Source organism: Giraffa tippelskirchi, chromosome 14 (genome assembly GCF_054371585.1).
Source record: "Giraffa tippelskirchi isolate mGirTip1 chromosome 14, T2T-mGirTip1v1.2.pri, whole genome shotgun sequence".
Classification (NCBI taxonomy): Eukaryota; Metazoa; Chordata; class Mammalia; order Artiodactyla; family Giraffidae; genus Giraffa; species Giraffa tippelskirchi.
The window spans coordinates 8,812,092-8,838,601 of record NC_137288.1 but is presented as its reverse complement, the minus strand read 5'-3'; the positions used below and the strand labels follow the sequence as shown (position 1 = coordinate 8,838,601).

Genomic DNA, 26,510 nt, shown 5'->3' with positions numbered 1-26,510 from the left:
ATTCAAGGCAAGCACGCCCTGTTCATCCCTTCCCCCGATCCTGAACACAATTTCATCCTTTCTTTGTGCATTCCTTCCTATATTCTTGGTGTCCCCAATCAATGACTCTCAGTGAAATGACTGACGGAGTGTTTTTTGGACTCTCCAACTACTGTAAGACTCCATTGGAGAGTTCTCATTTGTATGTCATTTGAACTAGCCTTTGATATCTGAAAGGACGGTGTACGTCCTTTCAAGATACCATGTGCCAAACGAAGCCCTTTTGGCAACTGCCATCATTATCTCCAGGCAGGCATTGCTGTGTCAAGGGTGACATCTCAGCCAGAAGGCAGAGGCTGAGCTCGTCTTGTTGCACCAGCTCCCAAAAGAAGCCAAGAAAGGGAGCTGGAACAACAAACCACCCCAACACCCAGGAAAGCGTTCTTCATGACAGAAGGCTAGAAAATGACCCAACATCCTTGTGGCCCAGAACCCCTCTAGAAAATCACTGTTCCATAAAAAAGAGAAACACATGGGAAGTTCCAAGGAGAGGCAATGCCCATGGCCCGTGTACTTGAGAGACGGCCTGACCGCTCCGGGGAAGACACGCACCGACGGAACCCCTTGGGAAACAGCAGTGATAGTCCTCACCGTCGTAAGGGTTTCCTCTGGGGACAACCTGCCCGGGGCACCACACGAGGGAGCAGACCGGCTTCTCTTCCTCTGCCCCCACACCATTCACTCATGAAGGCAGCTCAGGTGTTCTCATGCCCTGCCTGCCTGCCTGCCTGGCTCATCCGTGAGCTGTGACCACCTACAGGGCAGGACTCCACCTTCTCCTCTCTGTGTACCGTGAATCTGCACACAGTGGGCTTGCAGAACCTTAGGAGACTTGAGCCATTCCCACTCGAGCCAGAACCCTCCCCAGGAAGGAAAACAGCTGTGGAGTCATTTTGGCCCCAGCACTGGTTCGAAAGCCTGGCGCCTCCTACAGCCTCTACGGTGTGAAGAGGGAGGTCCCTTCTGACAGAGCTTTCCGGGTCTCAGATCTAAGCTGTTGTTTCACTGTCAGCTGTGTCTCTTCCGTTGCAGCCAGGTGGGCCACGCTGCTCCAAAGGAGCTCACAAGCTGAGTTTCAAGGGAGGTATAGAGAGGACAGGGATGGCTACAACGTACTGCAAACTGAGTGAGGGTCCCCACAATCCTCAGCAAAGGTCTGTGGTGTGCAAGTGGGGAGTAGAGGGCCCCCAAGTTCCAAAGGAAGGGAGGTAGTCGGGAGCTAAAGCCCTTGGCCGCTGTGGTAGTAGCTGCAGATGGCAGCTCGTCCACAGTGCACTTCGAATGAGGTCATATGAGCGGGACTCTGGAAATGGCTCCGAAATCGGGAGAAAGGGGTCAGGGTATGTGGGAATCCGGCGGGGGTGGGGGGTGGATGAAGGAAGGTGTCCCTCCTCTCTCCAGTGCAATTTGGTTTGGTGAGTCTCAAAGCTACCAGATGGCACTTCCCAAGTCAGGCCCCCGCAGGAATCAGGGTGGGCTGCGTGCCTCGGCCCCTGCCACAGGGACAAGCCACACCAGTGGCCTCCCTGAGCTCCAATGGCCGGATCTGGGGGTTCTGTCTGGGTGCACACCTCCTTGCTGTGGCCAAGTTCCCCCCTTCTCTGAGCACCAGCTTCATCCTCTCGAATGAGGACATCGATTGCTACCTTGGCACGTTACTCTCTTCATCCTGTGAAGACTCATTAGGCTTATCCTACAATTACTAGCTGGCCCGAAGAGATATCTCCTGAATCCAGATTAAGCTGGAGTCTCCCAGGCTCACCTGGCATGTCTTCCCTGAAGTCTGCCAAAACCCACACCCTTGCATTTCCAGGGACTCCCCTTAGCCAGCTGGGCAGAAAACCCAGCATGGTTCAAACAAGCTGACAGACAAGCGGGAGAGGACTCACGGGCAGACGGCTTCCCTCAGGTCTCGGGTGGAGCTCTGGGACCACAGCAGCAACGGGCCATCCCAGGCCCTGGGCTCAGCAGCGCCCTCATTCTCAGGCCGGCGGCTCTGCCCTGAGGGGAGCAGGAAGGTCACCAACTGCCGCAGGCGGGCCTCACGCCCCTCCCACTGCTGGAGCCTGACCTCCCCCGGCCCCACCCCTTCCCCTACCCCAGCAGGACGACAGCTCGTCTTCCCCTGGCTTCCAACGGGAGGCCCGGCCCTGGGCCCCGATTGGGCACTGCCCCAGCCCGGAGCCAATCACAGTGGCCAGGGAGGTGGAACGCACCGATTGGCCAGGGCCAGGTCATGTGACCATACTCCCCAGGAAACTCAAATATTACCAAGGTTCCCTAAGAAACCAATGAACAGAATTATCCAGTAAAGGCAAACCGTGCTTTTTAATGAGGCCAATGTCACAGAAAAAAAAAAAAAAATGCTTCACAATGAACTGCTCAAGGAAGCTACTAAATAAACTTTCAGAAAAGTTTAGTAGTTTTTTTTTTTTTTTTTTTTTAATAGGGTGACGGAGAGCTATACCTTTCCCGTCTATGTGAATTTAGGTTTAAACTAGATTTCCCTTGGCTATTATATAAGACAAAAAAACCCACATCCCCCCCTTTCACTCCCCCCCAACCTCAAAAAGTGTTTTAATCTATAGAATTTTTGTGTCCTCAGTTGTGTCTGATTCGCGGCAACTCACGAACTCTACACAGCCAGGCTCTTCCGTCCATGGAATTCAGGGCAATTTTTTCTGTCCCAGTAAATGCCCACCCTGGGTGATCCAAAGGCAAGGGCTCAGAGGCTCCTGAGAGACTAACTCCTTCCAGCTGAGCACAGAACTGGCTCCTCACTGGGATGCCTGTGGCCTGGGGCTCCCTGAGGGGAGAGCAGCACTCGCCCCACCGTGTGGTCACTGCTGGAAGTGCAGGCTGCTCCTCACTCCCCCTTGACAGTGTCCCTGAGGGCAGAACAGTGTGAATCGAATCAAGGTGGAAATGCAAACTCCAATGCAACCAAACTCCCCACAAGGTCTCTAAAACCACTCAGGAACAGGGAATTGGAAACTGCAGGGGATGACAGGAATGGAGATGGAGACTTGACACCTTACACCGAGTTCACTTCCAGTTATCCCTAGACAAACTTTCCATGAAAACTTGCCACAAATCTCGAAGAACAATGAGCAGAAACCGGACACGTGCTTTGAGTCTTCACACACAAAACTAAAAGCCAGTCCACAAAAAAAAAAAAAAAAACCCAGAGAATACAGTGGACTTTGCAAAATCAAAGATATCTACTGTGGGAAAGACCTCATGACAAAAGCAAAAGACAGGTCATACATCGCGAGACGAATGAGTGGAAACACAAAGCTTATCAAGGATGTGTCTCCAAACAGACAAAGAACACCAACACAACAAGCCTGTGAAAACTAGGGAAAGGTCTGAAGGGACACCAGACTGAGGAAGACACACACAGAGGATCCCGGATGATGTCCAGCACTGAGGGCCTGAAGAAACAACAGTCTAGTTGCACCCCCTCAGGCCTGTGTGACCGTGGATGAGGCCTCTGTTTCCCGGTGGCTCTGAGAGATGGACAGGGAGGAAGGGGAAGAGAAGTCACTTGCATTTCTAATACTCACAGCAAAGTCTTCCAACGAGAAGGGAATTATCACCCCCACTGACAATGCCATTCACTGAAGTGATACCCACCAGTCCATCTAACCCAGAAGGGAAGGATGGACCTGTTCTCACAAAACGGCGAGAGATGGAAGAAGGAAGATCAAGCCCACACCAATCACTGGAAAGAGAAGCTGTGCTCAGGGCTGGAAAGAATTCCTATTGGGAAAATGATGTCACAGCCCCACAAGGCAATCCACAGCTTCGATGCTATTCCTCCCAAAATGCCAATGCATTTTCGCACCGAACAAAGAATTGCAAAAGGGGTACGGAGACAGAAAAGAGCCTAAACTGTCAATACAATCCGACGAAAAAGCCCCGATACGGACATCCAAGGTTGTGTGAAAGGAAATTAGACGACCAAACTAGGATCCTCAGGAGAGTATCGGAGAAGGCAATGGCGACCCACTCCAGTACTCTTGCCTGGAAAACGTCCTGGACGGAGGAGCCTGGTAGGCTGCAGGCCATGGGGTCACGCAGAGTCAGACACGACTGAAGTGACTTAGCCGCAGCAGCAGCAGCAGGACAGTATGCTATTGGGAATACAACAACACAAACACACACAGATCCAGATCGATGGAATAAAGTGGAGGGTCCAGAAACAAACCCCAGCATCCATGGTCAACTCATCTCTGACACAGAAGGGGAGAATATCCAAATGGGAACAAGAAAGCCTCTTCAATCAATGTCCATGGGAAAACCAGACAGCTACATCTGAAGAACGCTATTGGTTTTGATCTCATACCACCTCAATATAGGGGGAAAACCTCACCCTAAAGACTGATGTCATGAGATAGCTAGAAAGAAGCGTAGGTCAAAGGCTCCTTAACATCAGAGTCTCCTTGCCATTTGCTGGGCGGAGGTCGAAATGGGTCTCTTCAAGTAAGGCAAAGAGGTACACGAAGTACACCCATGGGTTTCCATCCAATGGAACCTCTTCACAACAGAGAAGCTAAGCATTCACAAATGCAAAAGATAGGAAACAGAACATGAGAGACTCCTTGCAAGTGGTGTATCTGAGAAGGGGTTCATATGGAAAGAGACGAAGAATGCACAGCACTCAGATTCCAAGAAACAACACCACCACCACCCTTGACCCTTCCCCCATGACCAACTCCGACCTAAAGCCTTTCTCTCCCTCTAACCTATCCCTAAAACATAACCCTCATCTAATCATATACATGTGCATCCCTAGCATCCATCCATCCACACACGAGAGAGAAAGAGGAAGACACAGACGGAACTGAGAAAGGAAAAGAGAGGGACACAGCCAGAGAGAGACACGGAACCAAAGAGAGGAAAGGAGTCGACGGTCCAGACTTTTCCTCAATCTGCCTCGAAGGTAGAAGCAATGACAGCGCCCTTCCACCCCAGAAGGGGGAAAAGGACGGAAGGTTTGGAGAGGAAAAGACAAGAACGCAGGGAGCCACTAGAAGCTCAGCCACCCGCAGAAGCCGAGCTGGGACACTTGAACAGAATCTCAATGGAAACAGAGGAGCAGAAAGTTGGCTACTCTTTTCTATAAGAGAGGGAGACCTTCGAGTCTTCCTTTCGGTCCTCCAACTTGGATGCGGGGTCTCAAAACAGTCAGGAGGGGGAGTGCCTTTTCCTGGGTACCACGGCACATCCAGGCCTCGTTCTGCCCCATTCTGTGCTGTGTCAGCCCTGGATGGAATCTTTCTTTCTGAAGTCTCAGCGCACAAGCTCCACGTGATATCGGCCCCAGGTGGAAAGGCATGGAGCTGCTCGTAGGCCGACAGACCTAGGAAGCAGATGGGAGAATGACCACCACTCTGCAGATGGAGAGACTGGGGCAACCCTGAGGGGCATATGCTTGTCCAGGGCCACACCACTTATGAGAAGAAGGAGCCTGGTCTGAGAGCAGTGGGGTCCTCGGAGCTCAGGCCCTGGCTGAACCCAGGCCTCCCCAGGGCTGTGGGCTGGGCTGTGTGGGTGTCACTGTGCCTGCACATGGCCTAAGGGGGGTGGTCGAGCAGTCAGAAACCCAGAGATTCCCTTGGGAAGTTTTGGGGAAGGGACCTCAGCACGAACCCCAGGAGATGATGTCACCTGCCGGCAACAGAACCCAACAGAACCCGCAGCCCGGGTATCCAGGCCTCCAGAGCGGAGAGGAGCCCCCAGCCAGTTCACTGGCTGCCAGGATGTTCTGCTGTTTGCCCCTGCCCAGAGGCCGGGGCCTCAGGAGTGCTCACAGGCAGTGTGCGCGGGCACCCTGTCGACGTTGGCTCAGGACACCCCCGAGAGGCCTCTGGCCCTTTGCCCGGAGAAACAGAAAGGTAACACGGGGAGCCCCAGGACGGACCAGGCCGCCTCTCCCATGCCACCCGGAAACAGCGGGTCCTTTGCCTGTGTGTGTGGATGCGGGTTTCTTGGGGTGTGTCTCCCTCAAGGAAGCCCAGGCGGATGTGGGGTCAGAAGCCTGCGGACAAGTTGTGTCCACACCCCAGGGGAGAGCAGGCTGGGCGGGATGGGGAGAGTGTGGGCAGCGGCGGCCGCCCAGGCGGACCTCACACCCTCAGGTGGGTCTCTTTCCTCCCGGGTGGGGATCTGAGCAGACACACGTCTCTGACCCTTCTGGGAAGAGAAGTTCGAGCAGGCAGAAGCAGCGGCTCCACTGCCCAGGCCCAGCTCGGAAAACTCCTAGCATGGCTGGCTGACGGTCACTGTCGTTGCAGAGCTTCCCACGTGATGAGGCCGAGGACGGGGACACCCCATCCACCTCCCGGAGGGAGGGGTCGGAGCACCACCCCCCCGCCCGTGAGGCCCAGTGCAGGCTCCAGGTGAGCGTGCCCACGGAGGCATCAGCCCCACCGGGGGAGAAGCGGAGGCGGGGAAGGCCTGCTGCCGAGACACCGCCCAGGATACACCCGGCGGCCCAGTCTGAGGCTGCCACGGAGCTCAGCACACCCGGCTCCGACCCAGAGTCCCGAGAACCCCGGCCTCTGAGGCAGCAGGAGGACCTGGAGCCCAGCACGCCAGAGCACAGAGGTGAGGACGCTGGGGCTGGTGCACGGGAGTGTGTGGGGAGGGGGTGCTGAGCTACACAGGGACGAGTCCCCGAAAGCTGCTGCTGGGCCTGCAGCAAGCGCTGGCCTCACACCCCCCGCCCCCCATCTTGCACACTTCAGTCCCAAAAGACATCCGACGCTGGGTATTCTTTGGGAATCTCTTGGAAGCTTTCTGTCCCGGGAGACGCACATGCCAAGGCTGGCCTGTGGGCAAACTTTGCTTCTCCCCCAGCTCTAGCACTGGCCTCCAACTGGAACCAGGCTCCGCTTCCCAGACCTGTCCCTACAGAGGTGCTGGCTCCAGGTGCAGGACCCAGGGATCCACCGAGGGCAGATGGAGAACCGAGACTTGCCCTCGCAGAGACACCAGGCCAGCTGGGTACTGGCCAGCACACCGGGCAGATCGGATCTCCATGCCTGCAGGACCCCCAGCCCCAGGCACTGATGTCCCACCCCCTCAGCCAGAACCTCCACCTCCACGTGCACCTCTACCTGCTCGGGCTCTGGCAGGAGAACCCGAGGCAGAGGAGGAGTCACCGCCTCGGCAGGGAGAGCCTGCCCTGGCTCCCGCGCAACACCCAGACGCCCACGATGACTCACCCACCCCTGCAGGGAGAACGAGCCCCCGCTCTGGACAGACACCCAGAGCCCTTGCCGGAAACACCACGTCCAGGGGAGCGGTCGGCTCTGCAGCCTCCATCCCCGTCTGCTCACCGTGGACGCTGGCAACTCGGTCTGCCCCCAGGGGACATGGAGTTCCTTTCCCCTGAACTGCTTTGCATTTGGTTTGTTTCCACCTTTCTGGTGATGTTTTATTTTTTGTATGGTTTCCTGTACTTTTGTTGGTTAAGTTGGGATTAGTAAACTTTTTCATCATTGTTGCAATTTGGGAACACTGTTGTGTAACTCTGGTGATACTGTGTTACCATCACCACTTTGTAGTTTCAGACCCGTTTGATCTTTATGCCCCACCCCCCAACAAAGCCTGGATTCAAGGCAAGCACGCCCTGTTCATCCCTTCCCCCGATCCTGAACACAATTTCATCCTTTCTTTGTGCATTCCTTCCTATATTCTTGGTGTCCCCAATCAATGACTCTCAGTGAAATGACTGACGGAGTGTTTTTTGGACTCTCCAACTACTGTAAGACTCCATTGGAGAGTTCTCATTTGTATGTCATTTGAACTAGCCTTTGATATCTGAAAGGACGGTGTACGTCCTTTCAAGATACCATGTGCCAAACGAAGCCCTTTTGGCAACTGCCATCATTATCTCCAGGCAGGCATTGCTGTGTCAAGGGTGACATCTCAGCCAGAAGGCAGAGGCTGAGCTCGTCTTGTTGCACCAGCTCCCAAAAGAAGCCAAGAAAGGGAGCTGGAACAACAAACCACCCCAACACCCAGGAAAGCGTTCTTCATGACAGAAGGCTAGAAAATGACCCAACATCCTTGTGGCCCAGAACCCCTCTAGAAAATCACTGTTCCATAAAAAAGAGAAACACATGGGAAGTTCCAAGGAGAGGCAATGCCCATGGCCCGTGTACTTGAGAGACGGCCTGACCGCTCCGGGGAAGACACGCACCGACGGAACCCCTTGGGAAACAGCAGTGATAGTCCTCACCGTCGTAAGGGTTTCCTCTGGGGACAACCTGCCCGGGGCACCACACGAGGGAGCAGACCGGCTTCTCTTCCTCTGCCCCCACACCATTCACTCATGAAGGCAGCTCAGGTGTTCTCATGCCCTGCCTGCCTGCCTGCCTGGCTCATCCGTGAGCTGTGACCACCTACAGGGCAGGACTCCACCTTCTCCTCTCTGTGTACCGTGAATCTGCACACAGTGGGCTTGCAGAACCTTAGGAGACTTGAGCCATTCCCACTCGAGCCAGAACCCTCCCCAGGAAGGAAAACAGCTGTGGAGTCATTTTGGCCCCAGCACTGGTTCGAAAGCCTGGCGCCTCCTACAGCCTCTACGGTGTGAAGAGGGAGGTCCCTTCTGACAGAGCTTTCCGGGTCTCAGATCTAAGCTGTTGTTTCACTGTCAGCTGTGTCTCTTCCGTTGCAGCCAGGTGGGCCACGCTGCTCCAAAGGAGCTCACAAGCTGAGTTTCAAGGGAGGTATAGAGAGGACAGGGATGGCTACAACGTACTGCAAACTGAGTGAGGGTCCCCACAATCCTCAGCAAAGGTCTGTGGTGTGCAAGTGGGGAGTAGAGGGCCCCCAAGTTCCAAAGGAAGGGAGGTAGTCGGGAGCTAAAGCCCTTGGCCGCTGTGGTAGTAGCTGCAGATGGCAGCTCGTCCACAGTGCACTTCGAATGAGGTCATATGAGCGGGACTCTGGAAATGGCTCCGAAATCGGGAGAAAGGGGTCAGGGTATGTGGGAATCCGGCGGGGGTGGGGGGTGGATGAAGGAAGGTGTCCCTCCTCTCTCCAGTGCAATTTGGTTTGGTGAGTCTCAAAGCTACCAGATGGCACTTCCCAAGTCAGGCCCCCGCAGGAATCAGGGTGGGCTGCGTGCCTCGGCCCCTGCCACAGGGACAAGCCACACCAGTGGCCTCCCTGAGCTCCAATGGCCGGATCCGGGGGTTCTGTCTGGGTGCACACCTCCTTGCTGTGGCCAAGTTCCCCCCTTCTCTGAGCACCAGCTTCATCCTCTCGAATGAGGACATCGATTGCTACCTTGGCACGTTACTCTCTTCATCCTGTGAAGACTCATTAGGCTTATCCTACAATTACTAGCTGGCCCGAAGAGATATCTCCTGAATCCAGATTAAGCTGGAGTCTCCCAGGCTCACCTGGCATGTCTTCCCTGAAGTCTGCCAAAACCCACACCCTTGCATTTCCAGGGACTCCCCTTAGCCAGCTGGGCAGAAAACCCAGCATGGTTCAAACAAGCTGACAGACAAGCGGGAGAGGACTCACGGGCAGACGGCTTCCCTCAGGTCTCGGGTGGAGCTCTGGGACCACAGCAGCAACGGGCCATCCCAGGCCCTGGGCTCAGCAGCGCCCTCATTCTCAGGCCGGCGGCTCTGCCCTGAGGGGAGCAGGAAGGTCACCAACTGCCGCAGGCGGGCCTCACGCCCCTCCCACTGCTGGAGCCTGACCTCCCCCGGCCCCACCCCTTCCCCTACCCCAGCAGGACGACAGCTCGTCTTCCCCTGGCTTCCAACGGGAGGCCCGGCCCTGGGCCCCGATTGGGCACTGCCCCAGCCCGGAGCCAATCACAGTGGCCAGGGAGGTGGAACGCACCGATTGGCCAGGGCCAGGTCATGTGACCATACTCCCCAGGAAACTCAAATATTACCAAGGTTCCCTAAGAAACCAATGAACAGAATTATCCAGTAAAGGCAAACCGTGCTTTTTAATGAGGCCAATGTCACAGAAAAAAAAAAAATGCTTCACAATGAACTGCTCAAGGAAGCTACTAAATAAACTTCCAGAAAAGTTTAGTAGTTTTTTTTTTTTTTTTTTTAGTTGGGTGACGGAGAGCTATACCTTTCCCGTCTATGTGAATTTAGGTTTAAACTAGATTTCCCTTGGCTATTATATAAGACAAAAAAACCCACATCCCCCCCTTTCACTCCCCCCCAACCCCAAAAAGTGTTTTAATCTATAGAATTTTTGTGTCCTCAGTTGTGTCTGATTCGCGGCAACTCACGAACTCTACACAGCCAGGCTCTTCCGTCCATGGAATTCAGGGCAATTTTTTCTGTCCCAGTAAATGCCCACCCTGGGTGATCCAAAGGCAAGGGCTCAGAGGCTCCTGAGAGACTAACTCCTTCCAGCTGAGCACAGAACTGGCTCCTCACTGGGATGCCTGTGGCCTGGGGCTCCCTGAGGGGAGAGCAGCACTCGCCCCACCGTGTGGTCACTGCTGGAAGTGCAGGCTGCTCCTCACTCCCCCTTGACAGTGTCCCTGAGGGCAGAACAGTGTGAATCGAATCAAGGTGGAAATGCAAACTCCAATGCAACCAAACTCCCCACAAGGTCTCTAAAACCACTCAGGAACAGGGAATTGGAAACTGCAGGGGATGACAGGAATGGAGATGGAGACTTGACACCTTACACCGAGTTCACTTCCAGTTATCCCTAGACAAACTTTCCATGAAAACTTGCCACAAATCTCGAAGAACAATGAGCAGAAACCGGACACGTGCTTTGAGTCTTCACACACAAAACTAAAAGCCAGTCCACAAAAAAAAAAAAAAAAACCCAGAGAATACAGTGGACTTTGCAAAATCAAAGATATCTACTGTGGGAAAGACCTCATGACAAAAGCAAAAGACAGGTCATACATCGCGAGACGAATGAGTGGAAACACAAAGCTTATCAAGGATGTGTCTCCAAACAGACAAAGAACACCAACACAACAAGCCTGTGAAAACTAGGGAAAGGTCTGAAGGGACACCAGACTGAGGAAGACACACACAGAGGATCCCGGATGATGTCCAGCACTGAGGGCCTGAAGAAACAACAGTCTAGTTGCACCCCCTCAGGCCTGTGTGACCGTGGATGAGGCCTCTGTTTCCCGGTGGCTCTGAGAGATGGACAGGGAGGAAGGGGAAGAGAAGTCACTTGCATTTCTAATACTCACAGCAAAGTCTTCCAACGAGAAGGGAATTATCACCCCCACTGACAATGCCATTCACTGAAGTGATACCCACCAGTCCATCTAACCCAGAAGGGAAGGATGGACCTGTTCTCACAAAACGGCGAGAGATGGAAGAAGGAAGATCAAGCCCACACCAATCACTGGAAAGAGAAGCTGTGCTCAGGGCTGGAAAGAATTCCTATTGGGAAAATGATGTCACAGCCCCACAAGGCAATCCACAGCTTCGATGCTATTCCTCCCAACATGCCAATGCATTTTCGCACCGAACAAAGAATTGCAAAAGGGGTACGGAGACAGAAAAGAGCCTAAACTGTCAATACAATCCGACGAAAAAGCCCCGATACGGACATCCAAGGTTGTGTGAAAGGAAATTAGACGACCAAACTAGGATCCTCAGGAGAGTATCGGAGAAGGCAATGGCGACCCACTCCAGTACTCTTGCCTGGAAAACGTCCTGGACGGAGGAGCCTGGTAGGCTGCAGGCCATGGGGTCACGCAGAGTCAGACACGACTGAAGTGACTTAGCCGCAGCAGCAGCAGCAGGACAGTATGCTATTGGGAATACAACAACACAAACACACACAGATCCAGATCGATGGAATAAAGTGGAGGGTCCAGAAACAAACCCCAGCATCCATGGTCAACTCATCTCTGACACAGAAGGGGAGAATATCCAAATGGGAACAAGAAAGCCTCTTCAATCAATGTCCATGGGAAAACCAGACAGCTACATCTGAAGAACGCTATTGGTTTTGATCTCATACCACCTCAATATAGGGGGAAAACCTCACCCTAAAGACTGATGTCATGAGATAGCTAGAAAGAAGCGTAGGTCAAAGGCTCCTTAACATCAGAGTCTCCTTGCCATTTGCTGGGCGGAGGTCGAAATGGGTCTCTTCAAGTAAGGCAAAGAGGTACACGAAGTACACCCATGGGTTTCCATCCAATGGAACCTCTTCACAACAGAGAAGCTAAGCATTCACAAATGCAAAAGATAGGAAACAGAACATGAGAGACTCCTTGCAAGTGGTGTATCTGAGAAGGGGTTCATATGGAAAGAGACGAAGAATGCACAGCACTCAGATTCCAAGAAACAACACCACCACCACCCTTGACCCTTCCCCCATGACCAACTCCGACCTAAAGCCTTTCTCTCCCTCTAACCTATCCCTAAAACATAACCCTCATCTAATCATATACATGTGCATCCCTAGCATCCATCCATCCACACACGAGAGAGAAAGAGGAAGACACAGACGGAACTGAGAAAGGAAAAGAGAGGGACACAGCCAGAGAGAGACACGGAACCAAAGAGAGGAAAGGAGTCGACGGTCCAGACTTTTCCTCAATCTGCCTCGAAGGTAGAAGCAATGACAGCGCCCTTCCACCCCAGAAGGGGGAAAAGGACGGAAGGTTTGGAGAGGAAAAGACAAGAACGCAGGGAGCCACTAGAAGCTCAGCCACCCGCAGAAGCCGAGCTGGGACACTTGAACAGAATCTCAATGGAAACAGAGGAGCAGAAAGTTGGCTACTCTTTTCTATAAGAGAGGGAGACCTTCGAGTCTTCCTTTCGGTCCTCCAACTTGGATGCGGGGTCTCAAAACAGTCAGGAGGGGGAGTGCCTTTTCCTGGGTACCACGGCACATCCAGGCCTCGTTCTGCCCCATTCTGTGCTGTGTCAGCCCTGGATGGAATCTTTCTTTCTGAAGTCTCAGCGCACAAGCTCCACGTGATATCGGCCCCAGGTGGAAAGGCATGGAGCTGCTCGTAGGCCGACAGACCTAGGAAGCAGATGGGAGAATGACCACCACTCTGCAGATGGAGAGACTGGGGCAACCCTGAGGGGCATATGCTTGTCCAGGGCCACACCACTTATGAGAAGAAGGAGCCTGGTCTGAGAGCAGTGGGGTCCTCGGAGCTCAGGCCCTGGCTGAACCCAGGCCTCCCCAGGGCTGTGGGCTGGGCTGTGTGGGTGTCACTGTGCCTGCACATGGCCTAAGGGGGGTGGTCGAGCAGTCAGAAACCCAGAGATTCCCTTGGGAAGTTTTGGGGAAGGGACCTCAGCACGAACCCCAGGAGATGATGTCACCTGCCGGCAACAGAACCCAACAGAACCCGCAGCCCGGGTATCCAGGCCTCCAGAGCGGAGAGGAGCCCCCAGCCAGTTCACTGGCTGCCAGGATGTTCTGCTGTTTGCCCCTGCCCAGAGGCCGGGGCCTCAGGAGTGCTCACAGGCAGTGTGCGCGGGCACCCTGTCGACGTTGGCTCAGGACACCCCCGAGAGGCCTCTGGCCCTTTGCCCGGAGAAACAGAAAGGTAACACGGGGAGCCCCAGGACGGACCAGGCCGCCTCTCCCATGCCACCCGGAAACAGCGGGTCCTTTGCCTGTGTGTGTGGATGCGGGTTTCTTGGGGTGTGTCTCCCTCAAGGAAGCCCAGGCGGATGTGGGGTCAGAAGCCTGCGGACAAGTTGTGTCCACACCCCAGGGGAGAGCAGGCTGGGCGGGATGGGGAGAGTGCGGGCAGCGGCGGCCGCCCAGGCGGACCTCACACCCTCAGGTGGGTCTCTTTCCTCCCGGGTGGGGATCTGAGCAGACACACGTCTCTGACCCTTCTGGGAAGAGAAGTTCGAGCAGGCAGAAGCAGCGGCTCCACTGCCCAGGCCCAGCTCGGAAAACTCCTAGCATGGCTGGCTGACGGTCACTGTCGTTGCAGAGCTTCCCACGTGATGAGGCCGAGGACGGGGACACCCCATCCACCTCCCGGAGGGAGGGGTCGGAGCACCACCCCCCCGCCCGTGAGGCCCAGTGCAGGCTCCAGGTGAGCGTGCCCACGGAGGCATCAGCCCCACCGGGGGAGAAGCGGAGGCGGGGAAGGCCTGCTGCCGAGACACCGCCCAGGATACACCCGGCGGCCCAGTCTGAGGCTGCCACGGAGCTCAGCACACCCGGCTCCGACCCAGAGTCCCGAGAACCCCGGCCTCTGAGGCAGCAGGAGGACCTGGAGCCCAGCACGCCAGAGCACAGAGGTGAGGACGCTGGGGCTGGTGCACGGGAGTGTGTGGGGAGGGGGTGCTGAGCTACACAGGGACGAGTCCCCGAAAGCTGCTGCTGGGCCTGCAGCAAGCGCTGGCCTCACACCCCCCGCCCCCCATCTTGCACACTTCAGTCCCAAAAGACATCCGACGCTGGGTAGTCTTTGGGAATCTCTTGGAAGCTTTCTGTCCCGGGAGACGCACATGCCAAGGCTGGCCTGTGGGCAAACTTTGCTTCTCCCCCAGCTCTAGCACTGGCCTCCAACTGGAACCAGGCTCCGCTTCCCAGACCTGTCCCTACAGAGGTGCTGGCTCCAGGTGCAGGACCCAGGGATCCACCGAGGGCAGATGGAGAACCGAGACTTGCCCTCGCAGAGACACCAGGCCAGCTGGGTACTGGCCAGCACACCGGGCAGATCGGATCTCCATGCCTGCAGGACCCCCAGCCCCAGGCACTGATGTCCCACCCCCTCAGCCAGAACCTCCACCTCCACGTGCACCTCTACCTGCTCGGGCTCTGGCAGGAGAACCCGAGGCAGAGGAGGAGTCACCGCCTCGGCAGGGAGAGCCTGCCCTGGCTCCCGCGCAACACCCAGACGCCCACGATGACTCACCCACCCCTGCAGGGAGAACGAGCCCCCGCTCTGGACAGACACCCAGAGCCCTTGCCGGAAACACCACGTCCAGGGGAGCGGTCGGCTCTGCAGCCTCCATCCCCGTCTGCTCACCGTGGACGCTGGCAACTCGGTCTGCCCCCAGGGGACATGGAGTTCCTTTCCCCTGAACTGCTTTGCATTTGCTTTGTTTCCACCTTTCTGGTGATGTTTTATTTTTTGTATGGTTTCCTGTACTTTTGTTGGTTAAGTTGGGATTAGTAAACTTTTTCATCATTGTTGCAATTTGGGAACACTGTTGTGTAACTCTGGTGATACTGTGTTACCATCACCACTTTGTAGTTTCAGACCCGTTTGATCTTTATGCCCCACCCCCCAACAAAGCCTGGATTCAAGGCAAGCACGCCCTGTTCATCCCTTCCCCCGATCCTGAACACAATTTCATCCTTTCTTTGTGCATTCCTTCCTATATTCTTGGTGTCCCCAATCAATGACTCTCAGTGAAATGACTGAAGGAGTGTTTTTTGGACTCTCCAACTACTGTAAGACTCCATTGGAGAGTTCTCATTTGTACGTCATTTGAACTAGCCTTTGATATCTGAAAGGACGGTGTACGTCCTTTCAAGATACCATGTGCCAAACGAAGCCCTTTTGGCAACTGCCATCATTATCTCCAGGCAGGCATTGCTGTGTCAAGGGTGACATCTCAGCCAGAAGGCAGAGGCTGAGCTCGTCTTGTTGCACCAGCTCCCAAAAGAAGCCAAGAAAGGGAGCTGGAACAACAAACCACCCCAACACCCAGGAAAGCGTTCTTCATGACAGAAGGCTAGAAAATGACCCAACATCCTTGTGGCCCAGAACCCCTCTAGAAAATCACTGTTCCATAAAAAAGAGAAACACATGGGAAGTTCCAAGGAGAGGCAATGCCCATGGCCCGTGTACTTGAGAGACGGCCTGACCGCTCCGGGGAAGACACGCACCGACGGAACCCCTTGGGAAACAGCAGTGATAGTCCTCACCGTCGTAAGGGTTTCCTCTGGGGACAACCTGCCCGGGGCACCACACGAGGGAGCAGACCGGCTTCTCTTCCTCTGCCCCCACACCATTCACTCATGAAGGCAGCTCAGGTGTTCTCATGCCCTGCCTGCCTGCCTGCCTGGCTCATCCGTGAGCTGTGACCACCTACAGGGCAGGACTCCACCTTCTCCTCTCTGTGTACCGTGAATCTGCACACAGTGGGCTTGCAGAACCTTAGGAGACTTGAGCCATTCCCACTCGAGCCAGAACCCTCCCCAGGAAGGAAAACAGCTGTGGAGTCATTTTGGCCCCAGCACTGGTTCGAAAGCCTGGCGCCTCCTACAGCCTCTACGGTGTGAAGAGGGAGGTCCCTTCTGACAGAGCTTTCCGGGTCTCAGATCTAAGCTGTTGTTTCACTGTCAGCTGTGTCTCTTCCGTTGCAGCCAGGTGGGCCACGCTGCTCCAAAGGAGCTCACAAGCTGAGTTTCAAGGGAGGTATAGAGAGGACAGGGATGGCTACAACGTACTGCAAACTGAGTGAGGGTCCCCACAATCCTCAGCAAAGGTCTGTGGTGTGCAAGTGGGGAGTAGAGGGCCCCCAAGTTCCAAAGGAAGGGAGGTAGTCGGGAGCTAAAGCCCTTGGCCGCTGTGGTAGTAGCTGCAGATGGCAGCTCGTCCACAGTGCACTTCGAATGAGGTCATATGAGCGGGACTCTGGAAATGGCTCCGAAATCGGGAGAAAGGGGTCAGGGTATGTGGGAATCCGGCGGGGGTGGGGGGTGGATGAAGGAAGGTGTCCCTCCTCTCTCCAGTGCAATTTGGTTTGGTGAGTCTCAAAGCTACCAGATGGCACTTCCCAAGTCAGGCCCCCGCAGGAATCAGGGTGGGCTGCGTGCCTCGGCCCCTGCCACAGGGACAAGCCACACCAGTGGCCTCCCTGAGCTCCAATGGCCGGATCCGGGGGTTCTGTCTGGGTGCACACCTCCTTGCTGTGGCCAAGTTCCCCCCTTCTCTGAGCACCAGCTTCATCCTCTCGAATGAGGACATCGATTGCTACCTTGGCACGTTACTCTCTTCATCCTGTGAAGACTCATTAGGCTTATCCTACAATTACTAGCTGGCCCGAAGAGATATCTCCTGAATCCAGATTAAGCTGGAGTCTCCCAGGCTCATCTGGCATGTCTTCCCTGAAGTCTGCCAAAACCCACACCCTTGCATTTCCAGGGACTCCCCTTAGCCAGCTGGGCAGAAAACCCAGCATGGTTCAAACAAGCTGACAGACAAGCGGGAGAGGACTCACGGGCAGACGGCTTCCCTCAGGTCACGGGTGGAGCTCTGGGACCACAGCAGCAACGGGCCATCCCAGGCCCTGGGCTCAGCAGCGCCCTCATTCTCAGGCCGGCGGCTCTGCCCTGAGGGGAGCAGGAAGGTCACCAACTGCCGCAGGCGGGCCTCACGCCCCTCCCACTGCTGGAGCCTGACCTCCCCCGGCCCCACCCCTTCCCCTACCCCAGCAGGACGACAGCTCGTCTTCCCCTGGCTTCCAACGGGAGGCCCGGCCCTGGGCCCCGATTGGGCACTGCCCCAGCCCGGAGCCAATCACAGTGGCCAGGGAGGTGGAACGCACCGATTGGCCAGGGCCAGGTCATGTGACCATACTCCCCAGGAAACTCAAATATTACCAAGGTTCCCTAAGAAACCAATGAACAGAATTATCCAGTAAAGGCAAACCGTGCTTTTTAATGAGGCCAATGTCACAGAAAAAAAAAAAAAATGCTTCACAATGAACTGCTCAAGGAAGCTACTAAATAAACTTCCAGAAAAGTTTAGTAGTTTTTTTTTTTTTTTTTAATAGGGTGACGGAGAGCTATACCTTTCCCGTCTATGTGAATTTAGGTTTAAACTAGATTTCCCTTGGCTATTATATAAGACAAAAAAACCCACATCCCCCCCTTTCACTCCCCCCCACCCCCAAAAAGTGTTTTAATCTATAGAATTTTTGTGTCCTCAGTTGTGTCTGATTCGCGGCAACTCACGAACTCTACACAGCCAGGCTCTTCCGTCCATGGAATTCAGGGCAATTTTTTCTGTCCCAGTAAATGCCCACCCTGGGTGATCCAAAGGCAAGGGCTCAGAGGCTCCTGAGAGACTAACTCCTTCCAGCTGAGCACAGAACTGGCTCCTCACTGGGATGCCTGTGGCCTGGGGCTCCCTGAGGGGAGAGCAGCACTCGCCCCACCGTGTGGTCACTGCTGGAAGTGCAGGCTGCTCCTCACTCCCCCTTGACAGTGTCCCTGAGGGCAGAACAGTGTGAATCGAATCAAGGTGGAAATGCAAACTCCAATGCAACCAAACTCCCCACAAGGTCTCTAAAACCACTCAGGAACAGGGAATTGGAAACTGCAGGGGATGACAGGAATGGAGATGGAGACTTGACACCTTACACCGAGTTCACTTCCAGTTATCCCTAGACAAACTTTCCATGAAAACTTGTCACAAATCTCGAAGAACAATGAGCAGAAACCGCACACGTGCTTTGAGTCTTCACACACAAAACTAAAACCCAGTCCACAAAAAAAAAAAACCCAGAGAATACAGTGGACTTTGCAAAATCAGAGATATCTACTGTGGGAAAGACCTCATGACAAAAGCAAAAGACAGGTCATACATCGCGAGACGAATGAGTGGAAACACAAAGCTTATCAAGGATGTGTCTCCAAACAGACAAAGAACACCAACACAACAAGCCTGTGAAAACTAGGGAAAGGTCTGAAGGGACACCAGACTGAGGAAGACACACACAGAGGATCCCGGATGATGTCCAGCACTGAGGGCCTGAAGAAACAACAGTCTAGTTGCACCCCCTCAGGCCTGTGTGACCGTGGATGAGGCCTCTGTTTCCCGGTGGCTCTGAGAGATGGACAGGGAGGAAGGGGAAGAGAAGTCACTTGCATTTCTAATACTCACAGCAAAGTCTTCCAACGAGAAGGGAATTATCACCCCCACTGACAATGCCATTCACTGAAGTGATACCCACCAGTCCATCTAACCCAGAAGGGAAGGATGGACCTGTTCTCACAAAACGGCGAGAGATGGAAGAAGGAAGATCAAGCCCACACCAATCACTGGAAAGAGAAGCTGTGCTCAGGGCTTGAAAGAATTCCTATTGGGAAAATGATGTCACAGCCCCACAAGGCAATCCACAGCTTCGATGCTATTCCTCCCAACATGCCAATGCATTTTCGCACCGAACAAAGAATTGCAAAAGGGGTACGGAGACAGAAAAGAGCCTAAACTGTCAATACAATCCGACGAAAAAGCCCCGATACGGACATCCAAGGTTGTGTGAAAGGAAATTAGACGACCAAACTAGGATCCTCAGGAGAGTATCGGAGAAGGCAATGGCGACCCACTCCAGTACTCTTGCCTGGAAAACGTCCTGGACGGAGGAGCCTGGTAGGCTGCAGGCCATGGGGTCACGCAGAGTCAGACACGACTGAAGTGACTTAGCCGCAGCAGCAGCAGCAGGACAGTATGCTATTGGGAATACAACAACACACACAGATCCAGATCGATGGAATAAAGTGGAGGGTCCAGAAACAAACCCCAGCATCCATGGTCAACTCATCTCTGACACAGAAGGGGAGAATATCCAAATGGGAACAAGAAAGCCTCTTCAATCAATGTCCATGGGAAAACCAGACAGCTACATCTGAAGAACGCTATTGGTTTTGATCTCATACCACCTCAATATAGGGGGAAAACCTCACCCTAAAGACTGATGTCATGAGATAGCTAGAAAGAAGCGTAGGTCAAAGGCTCCTTAACATCAGAGTCTCCTTGCCATTTGCTGGGCGGAGGTCGAAATGGGTCTCTTCAAGTAAGGCAAAGAGGTACACGAAGTACACCCATGGGTTTCCATCCAATGGAACCTCTTCACAACAGAGAAGCTAAGCATTCACAAATGCAAAAGATAGGAAACAGAACATGAGAGACTCCTTGCAAGTGGTGTATCTGAGAAGGGGTTCATATGGAAAGAGACGAAGAATGCACAGCACTCAGATTCCAAGAAACAACACCACCACCACCCTTGACCCTTCCCCCATGACCAACTCCGACCTAAAGCCTTTCTCTCCCTCTAACCTATCCCTAAAACATAACCCTCATCTAATCATATACATGTGCATCCCTAGCATCCATCCATCCACACACGAGAGAGAAAGAGGAAGACACAGACGGAACTGAGAAAGGAAAAGAGAGGGACACAGCCAGAGAGAGACACGGAACCAAAGAGAGGAAAGGAGTCGACGGTCCAGACTTTTCCTCAATCTGCCTCGAAGGTAGAAGCAATGACAGCGCCCTTCCACCCCAGAAGGGGGAAAAGGACGGAAGGTTTGGAGAGGAAAAGACAAGAACGCAGGGAGCCATTAGAAGCTCAGCCACCCGCAGAAGCCGAGCTGGGACACTTGAACAGAATCTCAATGGAAACAGAGGAGCAGAAAGTTGGCTACTCTTTTCTATAAGAGAGGGAGACCTTCGAGTCTTCCTTTCGGTCCTCCAACTTGGATGCGGGGTCTCAAAACAGTCAGGAGGGGGAGTGCCTTTTCCTGGGTACCACGGCACATCCAGGCCTCGTTCTGCCCCATTCTGTGCTGTGTCAGCCCTGGATGGAATCTTTCTTTCTGAAGTCTCAGCGCACAAGCTCCACGTGATATCGGCCCCAGGTGGAAAGGCATGGAGCTGCTCGTAGGCCGACAGACCTAGGAAGCAGATGGGAGAATGACCACCACTCTGCAGATGGAGAGACTGGGGCAACCCTGAGGGGCATATGCTTGTCCAGGGCCACACCACTTATGAGAAGAAGGAGCCTGGTCTGAGAGCAGTGGGGTCCTCGGAGCTCAGGCCCTGGCTGAACCCAGGCCTCCCCAGGGCTGTGGGCTGGGCTGTGTGGGTGTCACTGTGCCTGCACATGGCCTAAGGGGGGTGGTCGAGCAGTCAGAAACCCAGAGATTCCCTTGGGAAGTTTTGGGGAAGGGACCTCAGCACGAACCCCAGGAGATGATGTCACCTGCCGGCAACAGAACCCAACAGAACCCGCAGCCCGGGTATCCAGGCCTCCAGAGCGGAGAGGAGCCCCCAGCCAGTTCACTGGCTGCCAGGATGTTCTGCTGTTTGCCCCTGCCCAGAGGCCGGGGCCTCAGGAGTGCTCACAGGCAGTGTGCGCGGGCACCCTGTCGACGTTGGCTCAGGACACCCCCGAGAGGCCTCTGGCCCTTTGCCCGGAGAAACAGAAAGGTAACACGGGGAGCCCCAGGACGGACCAGGCCGCCTCTCCCATGCCACCCGGAAACAGCGGGTCCTTTGCCTGTGTGTGTGGATGCGGGTTTCTTGGGGTGTGTCTCCCTCAAGGAAGCCCAGGCGGATGTGGGGTCAGAAGCCTGCGGACAAGTTGTGTCCACACCCCAGGGGAGAGCAGGCTGGGCGGGATGGGGAGAGTGCGGGCAGCGGCGGCCGCCCAGGCGGACCTCACACCCTCAGGTGGGTCTCTTTCCTCCCGGGTGGGGATCTGAGCAGACACACGTCTCTGACCCTTCTGGGAAGAGAAGTTCGAGCAGGCAGAAGCAGCGGCTCCACTGCCCAGGCCCAGCTCGGAAAACTCCTAGCATGGCTGGCTGACGGTCACTGTCGTTGCAGAGCTTCCCACGTGATGAGGCCGAGGACGGGGACACCCCATCCACCTCCCGGAGGGAGGGGTCGGAGCACCACCCCCCCGCCCGTGAGGCCCAGTGCAGGCTCCAGGTGAGCGTGCCCACGGAGGCATCAGCCCCACCGGGGGAGAAGCGGAGGCGGGGAAGGCCTGCTGCCGAGACACCGCCCAGGACACACCCGGCGGCCCAGTCTGAGGCTGCCACGGAGCTCAGCACACCCGGCTCCGACCCAGAGTCCCGAGAACCCCGGCCTCTGAGGCAGCAGGAGGACCTGGAGCCCAGCACGCCAGAGCACAGAGGTGAGGACGCTGGGGCTGGTGCACGGGAGTGTGTGGGGAGGGGGTGCTGAGCTACACAGGGACGAGTCCCCGAAAGCTGCTGCTGGGCCTGCAGCAAGCGCTGGCCTCACACCCCCCGCCCCCCATCTTGCACACTTCAGTCCCAAAAGACATCCGACGCTGGGTAGTCTTTGGGAATCTCTTGGAAGCTTTCTGTCCCGGGAGACGCACATGCCAAGGCTGGCCTGTGGGCAAACTTTGCTTCTCCCCCAGCTCTAGCACTGGCCTCCAACTGGAACCAGGCTCCGCTTCCCAGACCTGTCCCTACAGAGGTGCTGGCTCCAGGTGCAGGACCCAGGGATCCACCGAGGGCAGATGGAGAACCGAGACTTGCCCTCGCAGAGACACCAGGCCAGCTGGGTACTGGCCAGCACACCGGGCAGATCGGATCTCCATGCCTGCAGGACCCCCAGCCCCAGGCACTGATGTCCCACCCCCTCAGCCAGAACCTCCACCTCCACGTGCACCTCTACCTGCTCGGGCTCTGGCAGGAGAACCCGAGGCAGAGGAGGAGTCACCGCCTCGGCAGGGAGAGCCTGCCCTGGCTCCCGCGCAACACCCAGACGCCCACGATGACTCACCCACCCCTGCAGGGAGAACGAGCCCCCGCTCTGGACAGACACCCAGAGCCCTTGCCGGAAACACCACGTCCAGGGGAGCGGTCGGCTCTGCAGCCTCCATCCCCGTCTGCTCACCGTGGACGCTGGCAACTCGGTCTGCCCCCAGGGGACATGGAGTTCCTTTCCCCTGAACTGCTTTGCATTTGCTTTGTTTCCACCTTTCTGGTGATGTTTTATTTTTTGTATGGTTTCCTGTACTTTTGTTGGTTAAGTTGGGATTAGTAAACTTTTTCATCATTGTTGCAATTTGGGAACACTGTTGTGTAACTCTGGTGATACTGTGTTACCATCACCACTTTGTAGTTTCAGACCCGTTTGATCTTTATGCCCCACCCCCCAACAAAGCCTGGATTCAAGGCAAGCACGCCCTGTTCATCCCTTCCCCCGATCCTGAACACAATTTCATCCTTTCTTTGTGCATTCCTTCCTATATTCTTGGTGTCCCCAATCAATGACTCTCAGTGAAATGACTGAAGGAGTGTTTTTTGGACTCTCCAACTACTGTAAGACTCCATTGGAGAGTTCTCATTTGTACGTCATTTGAACTAGCCTTTGATATCTGAAAGGACGGTGTACGTCCTTTCAAGATACCATGTGCCAAACGAAGCCCTTTTGGCAACTGCCATCATTATCTCCAGGCAGGCATTGCTGTGTCAAGGGTGACATCTCAGCCAGAAGGCAGAGGCTGAGCTCGTCTTGTTGCACCAGCTCCCAAAAGAAGCCAAGAAAGGGAGCTGGAACAACAAACCACCCCAACACCCAGGAAAGCGTTCTTCATGACAGAAGGCTAGAAAATGACCCAACATCCTTGTGGCCCAGAACCCCTCTAGAAAATCACTGTTCCATAAAAAAGAGAAACACATGGGAAGTTCCAAGGAGAGGCAATGCCCATGGCCCGTGTACTTGAGAGACGGCCTGACCGCTCCGGGGAAGACACGCACCGACGGAACCCCTTGGGAAACAGCAGTGATAGTCCTCACCGTCGTAAGGGTTTCCTCTGGGCACAACCTGCCTGGGGCACCACACGAGGGAGCAGACCGGCTTCTCTTCCTCTGCCCCCACACCATTCACTCATGAAGGCAGCTCAGGTGTTCTCATGCCCTGCCTGCCTGCCTGCCTGGCTCATCCGTGAGCTGTGACCACCTACAGGGCAGGACTCCACCTTCTCCTCTCTGTGTACCGTGAATCTGCACACAGTGGGCTTGCAGAACCTTAGGAGACTTGAGCCATTCCCACTCGAGCCAGAACCCTCCCCAGGAAGGAAAACAGCTGTGGAGTCATTTTGGCCCCAGCACTGGTTCGAAAGCCTGGCGCCTCCTACAGCCTCTACGGTGTGAAGAGGGAGGTCCCTTCTGACAGAGCTTTCCGGGTCTCAGATCTAAGCTGTTGTTTCACTGTCAGCTGTGTCTCTTCCGTTGCAGCCAGGTGGGCCACGCTGCTCCAAAGGAGCTCACAAGCTGAGTTTCAAGGGAGGTATAGAGAGGACAGGGATGGCTACAACGTACTGCAAACTGAGTGAGGGTCCCCACAATCCTCAGCAAAGGTCTGTGGTGTGCAAGTGGGGAGTAGAGGGCCCCCAAGTTCCAAAGGAAGGGAGGTAGTCGGGAGCTAAAGCCCTTGGCCGCTGTGGTAGTAGCTGCAGATGGCAGCTCGTCCACAGTGCACTTCGAATGAGGTCATATGAGCGGGACTCTGGAAATGGCTCCGAAATCGGGAGAAAGGGGTCAGGGTATGTGGGAATCCGGCGGGGGTGGGGGGTGGATGAAGGAAGGTGTCCCTCCTCTCTCCAGTGCAATTTGGTTTGGTGAGTCTCAAAGCTACCAGATGGCACTTCCCAAGTCAGGCCCCCGCAGGAATCAGGGTGGGCTGCGTGCCTCGGCCCCTGCCACAGGGACAAGCCACACCAGTGGCCTCCCTGAGCTCCAATGGCCGGATCTGGGGGTTCTGTCTGGGTGCACACCTCCTTGCTGTGGCCAAGTTCCCCCCTTCTCTGAGCACCAGCTTCATCCTCTCGAATGAGGACATCGATTGCTACCTTGGCACGTTACTCTCTTCATCCTGTGAAGACTCATTAGGCTTATCCTACAATTACTAGCTGGCCCGAAGAGATATCTCCTGAATCCAGATTAAGCTGGAGTCTCGCAGGCTCACCTGGCATGTCTTCCCTGAAGTCTGCCAAAACCCACACCCTTGCATTTCCAGGGACTCCCCTTAGCCAGCTGGGCAGAAAACCCAGCATGGTTCAAACAAGCTGACAGACAAGCGGGAGAGGACTCACGGGCAGACGGCTTCCCTCAGGTCTCGGGTGGAGCTCTGGGACCACAGCAGCAATGGGCCATCCCAGGCCCTGGGCTCAGCAGCGCCCTCATTCTCAGGCCGGCGGCTCTGCCCTGAGGGGAGCAGGAAGGTCACCAACTGCCGCAGGCGGGCCTCACGCCCCTCCCACTGCTGGAGCCTGACCTCCCCCGGCCCCACCCCTTCCCCTACCCCAGCAGGACGACAGCTCGTCTTCCCCTGGCTTCCAACGGGAGGCCCGGCCCTGGGCCCCGATTGGGCACTGCCCCAGCCCGGAGCCAATCACAGTGGCCAGGGAGGTGGAACGCACCGATTGGCCAGGGCCAGGTCATGTGACCATACTCCCCAGGAAACTCAAATATTACCAAGGTTCCCTAAGAAACCAATGAACAGAATTATCCAGTAAAGGCAAACCGTGCTTTTTAATGAGGCCAATGTCACAGAAAAAAAAAAAAAATGCTTCACAATGAACTGCTCAAGGAAGCTACTAAATAAACTTTCAGAAAAGTTTAGTAGTTTTTTTTTTTTTTTTTTTAATAGGGTGACGGAGAGCTATACCTTTCCCGTCTATGTGAATTTAGGTTTAAACTAGATTTCCCTTGGCTATTATATAAGACAAAAAAACCCACATCCCCCCCTTTCACTCCCCCCCAACCCCAAAAAGTGTTTTAATCTATAGAATTTTTGTGTCCTCAGTTGTGTCTGATTCGCGGCAACTCACGAACTCTACACAGCCAGGCTCTTCCGTCCATGGAATTCAGGGCAATTTTTTCTGTCCCAGTAAATGCCCACCCTGGGTGATCCAAAGGCAAGGGCTCAGAGGCTCCTGAGAGACTAACTCCTTCCAGCTGAGCACAGAACTGGCTCCTCACTGGGATGCCTGTGGCCTGGGGCTCCCTGAGGGGAGAGCAGCACTCGCCCCACCGTGTGGTCACTGCTGGAAGTGCAGGCTGCTCCTCACTCCCCCTTGACAGTGTCCCTGAGGGCAGAACAGTGTGAATCGAATCAAGGTGGAAATGCAAACTCCAATGCAACCAAACTCCCCACAAGGTCTCTAAAACCACTCAGGAACAGGGAATTGGAAACTGCAGGGGATGACAGGAATGGAGATGGAGACTTGACACCTTACACCGAGTTCACTTCCAGTTATCCCTAGACAAACTTTCCATGAAAACTTGTCACAAATCTCGAAGAACAATGAGCAGAAACCGCACACGTGCTTTGAGTCTTCACACACAAAACTAAAACCCAGTCCACAAAAAAAAAAACCCAGAGAATACAGTGGACTTTGCAAAATCAAAGATATCTACTGTGGGAAAGACCTCATGACAAAAGCAAAAGACAGGTCATACATCGCGAGACGAATGAGTGGAAACACAAAGCTTATCAAGGATGTGTCTCCAAACAGACAAAGAACACCAACACAACAAGCCTGTGAAAACTAGGGAAAGGTCTGAAGGGACACCAGACTGAGGAAGACACACACAGAGGATCCCGGATGATGTCCAGCACTGAGGGCCTGAAGAAACAACAGTCTAGTTGCACCCCCTCAGGCCTGTGTGACCGTGGATGAGGCCTCTGTTTCCCGGTGGCTCTGAGAGATGGA

The 26,510-nt window shown here is 54.8% G+C and overlaps 3 protein-coding genes and 1 long non-coding RNA gene across 4 annotated transcripts in view; 3 read left to right on the top strand and 1 right to left on the bottom strand.

The window, feature by feature from the left end:
* LOC145534148 (uncharacterized) overlaps positions 1–26,510 on the bottom strand; it is a 770,273-nt gene that overhangs the window by 531,300 nt on the left and 212,463 nt on the right. Inside the window, exons 27-30 of the long non-coding RNA XR_014074274.1 lie at positions 24,888–24,999; positions 17,244–17,355; positions 9,589–9,700; positions 1,929–2,040 (exon numbers count right to left, since the gene is read on the bottom strand). This is a non-coding gene — a long non-coding RNA (uncharacterized LOC145534148). The remainder of the gene's footprint in view (positions 1–1,928; positions 2,041–9,588; positions 9,701–17,243; positions 17,356–24,887; positions 25,000–26,510) is intronic.
* On the top strand, positions 2,469–7,556 carry LOC145533921 (uncharacterized). The gene is made up of 3 exons (XM_081561270.1): positions 2,469–5,939; positions 6,339–6,651; positions 6,904–7,556. Exons 1-3 carry the CDS (start codon positions 5,703–5,705, stop codon positions 7,530–7,532), a joined length of 1,179 nt encoding a protein of 392 aa, XP_081417396.1. The 5' UTR covers positions 2,469–5,702; the 3' UTR covers positions 7,533–7,556.
* LOC145533952 (uncharacterized) lies at positions 10,120–15,211 on the top strand. Its single transcript, XM_081561304.1, has 3 exons — positions 10,120–13,594; positions 13,994–14,306; positions 14,559–15,211. Exons 1-3 carry the CDS (start codon positions 13,358–13,360, stop codon positions 15,185–15,187), a joined length of 1,179 nt encoding a protein of 392 aa, XP_081417430.1. The 5' UTR covers positions 10,120–13,357; the 3' UTR covers positions 15,188–15,211.
* Positions 20,641–22,863, top strand: LOC145533973 (uncharacterized). The gene is made up of 3 exons (XM_081561328.1): positions 20,641–21,238; positions 21,638–21,950; positions 22,203–22,863. Exons 1-3 carry the CDS (start codon positions 21,002–21,004, stop codon positions 22,829–22,831), a joined length of 1,179 nt encoding a protein of 392 aa, XP_081417454.1. The 5' UTR covers positions 20,641–21,001; the 3' UTR covers positions 22,832–22,863.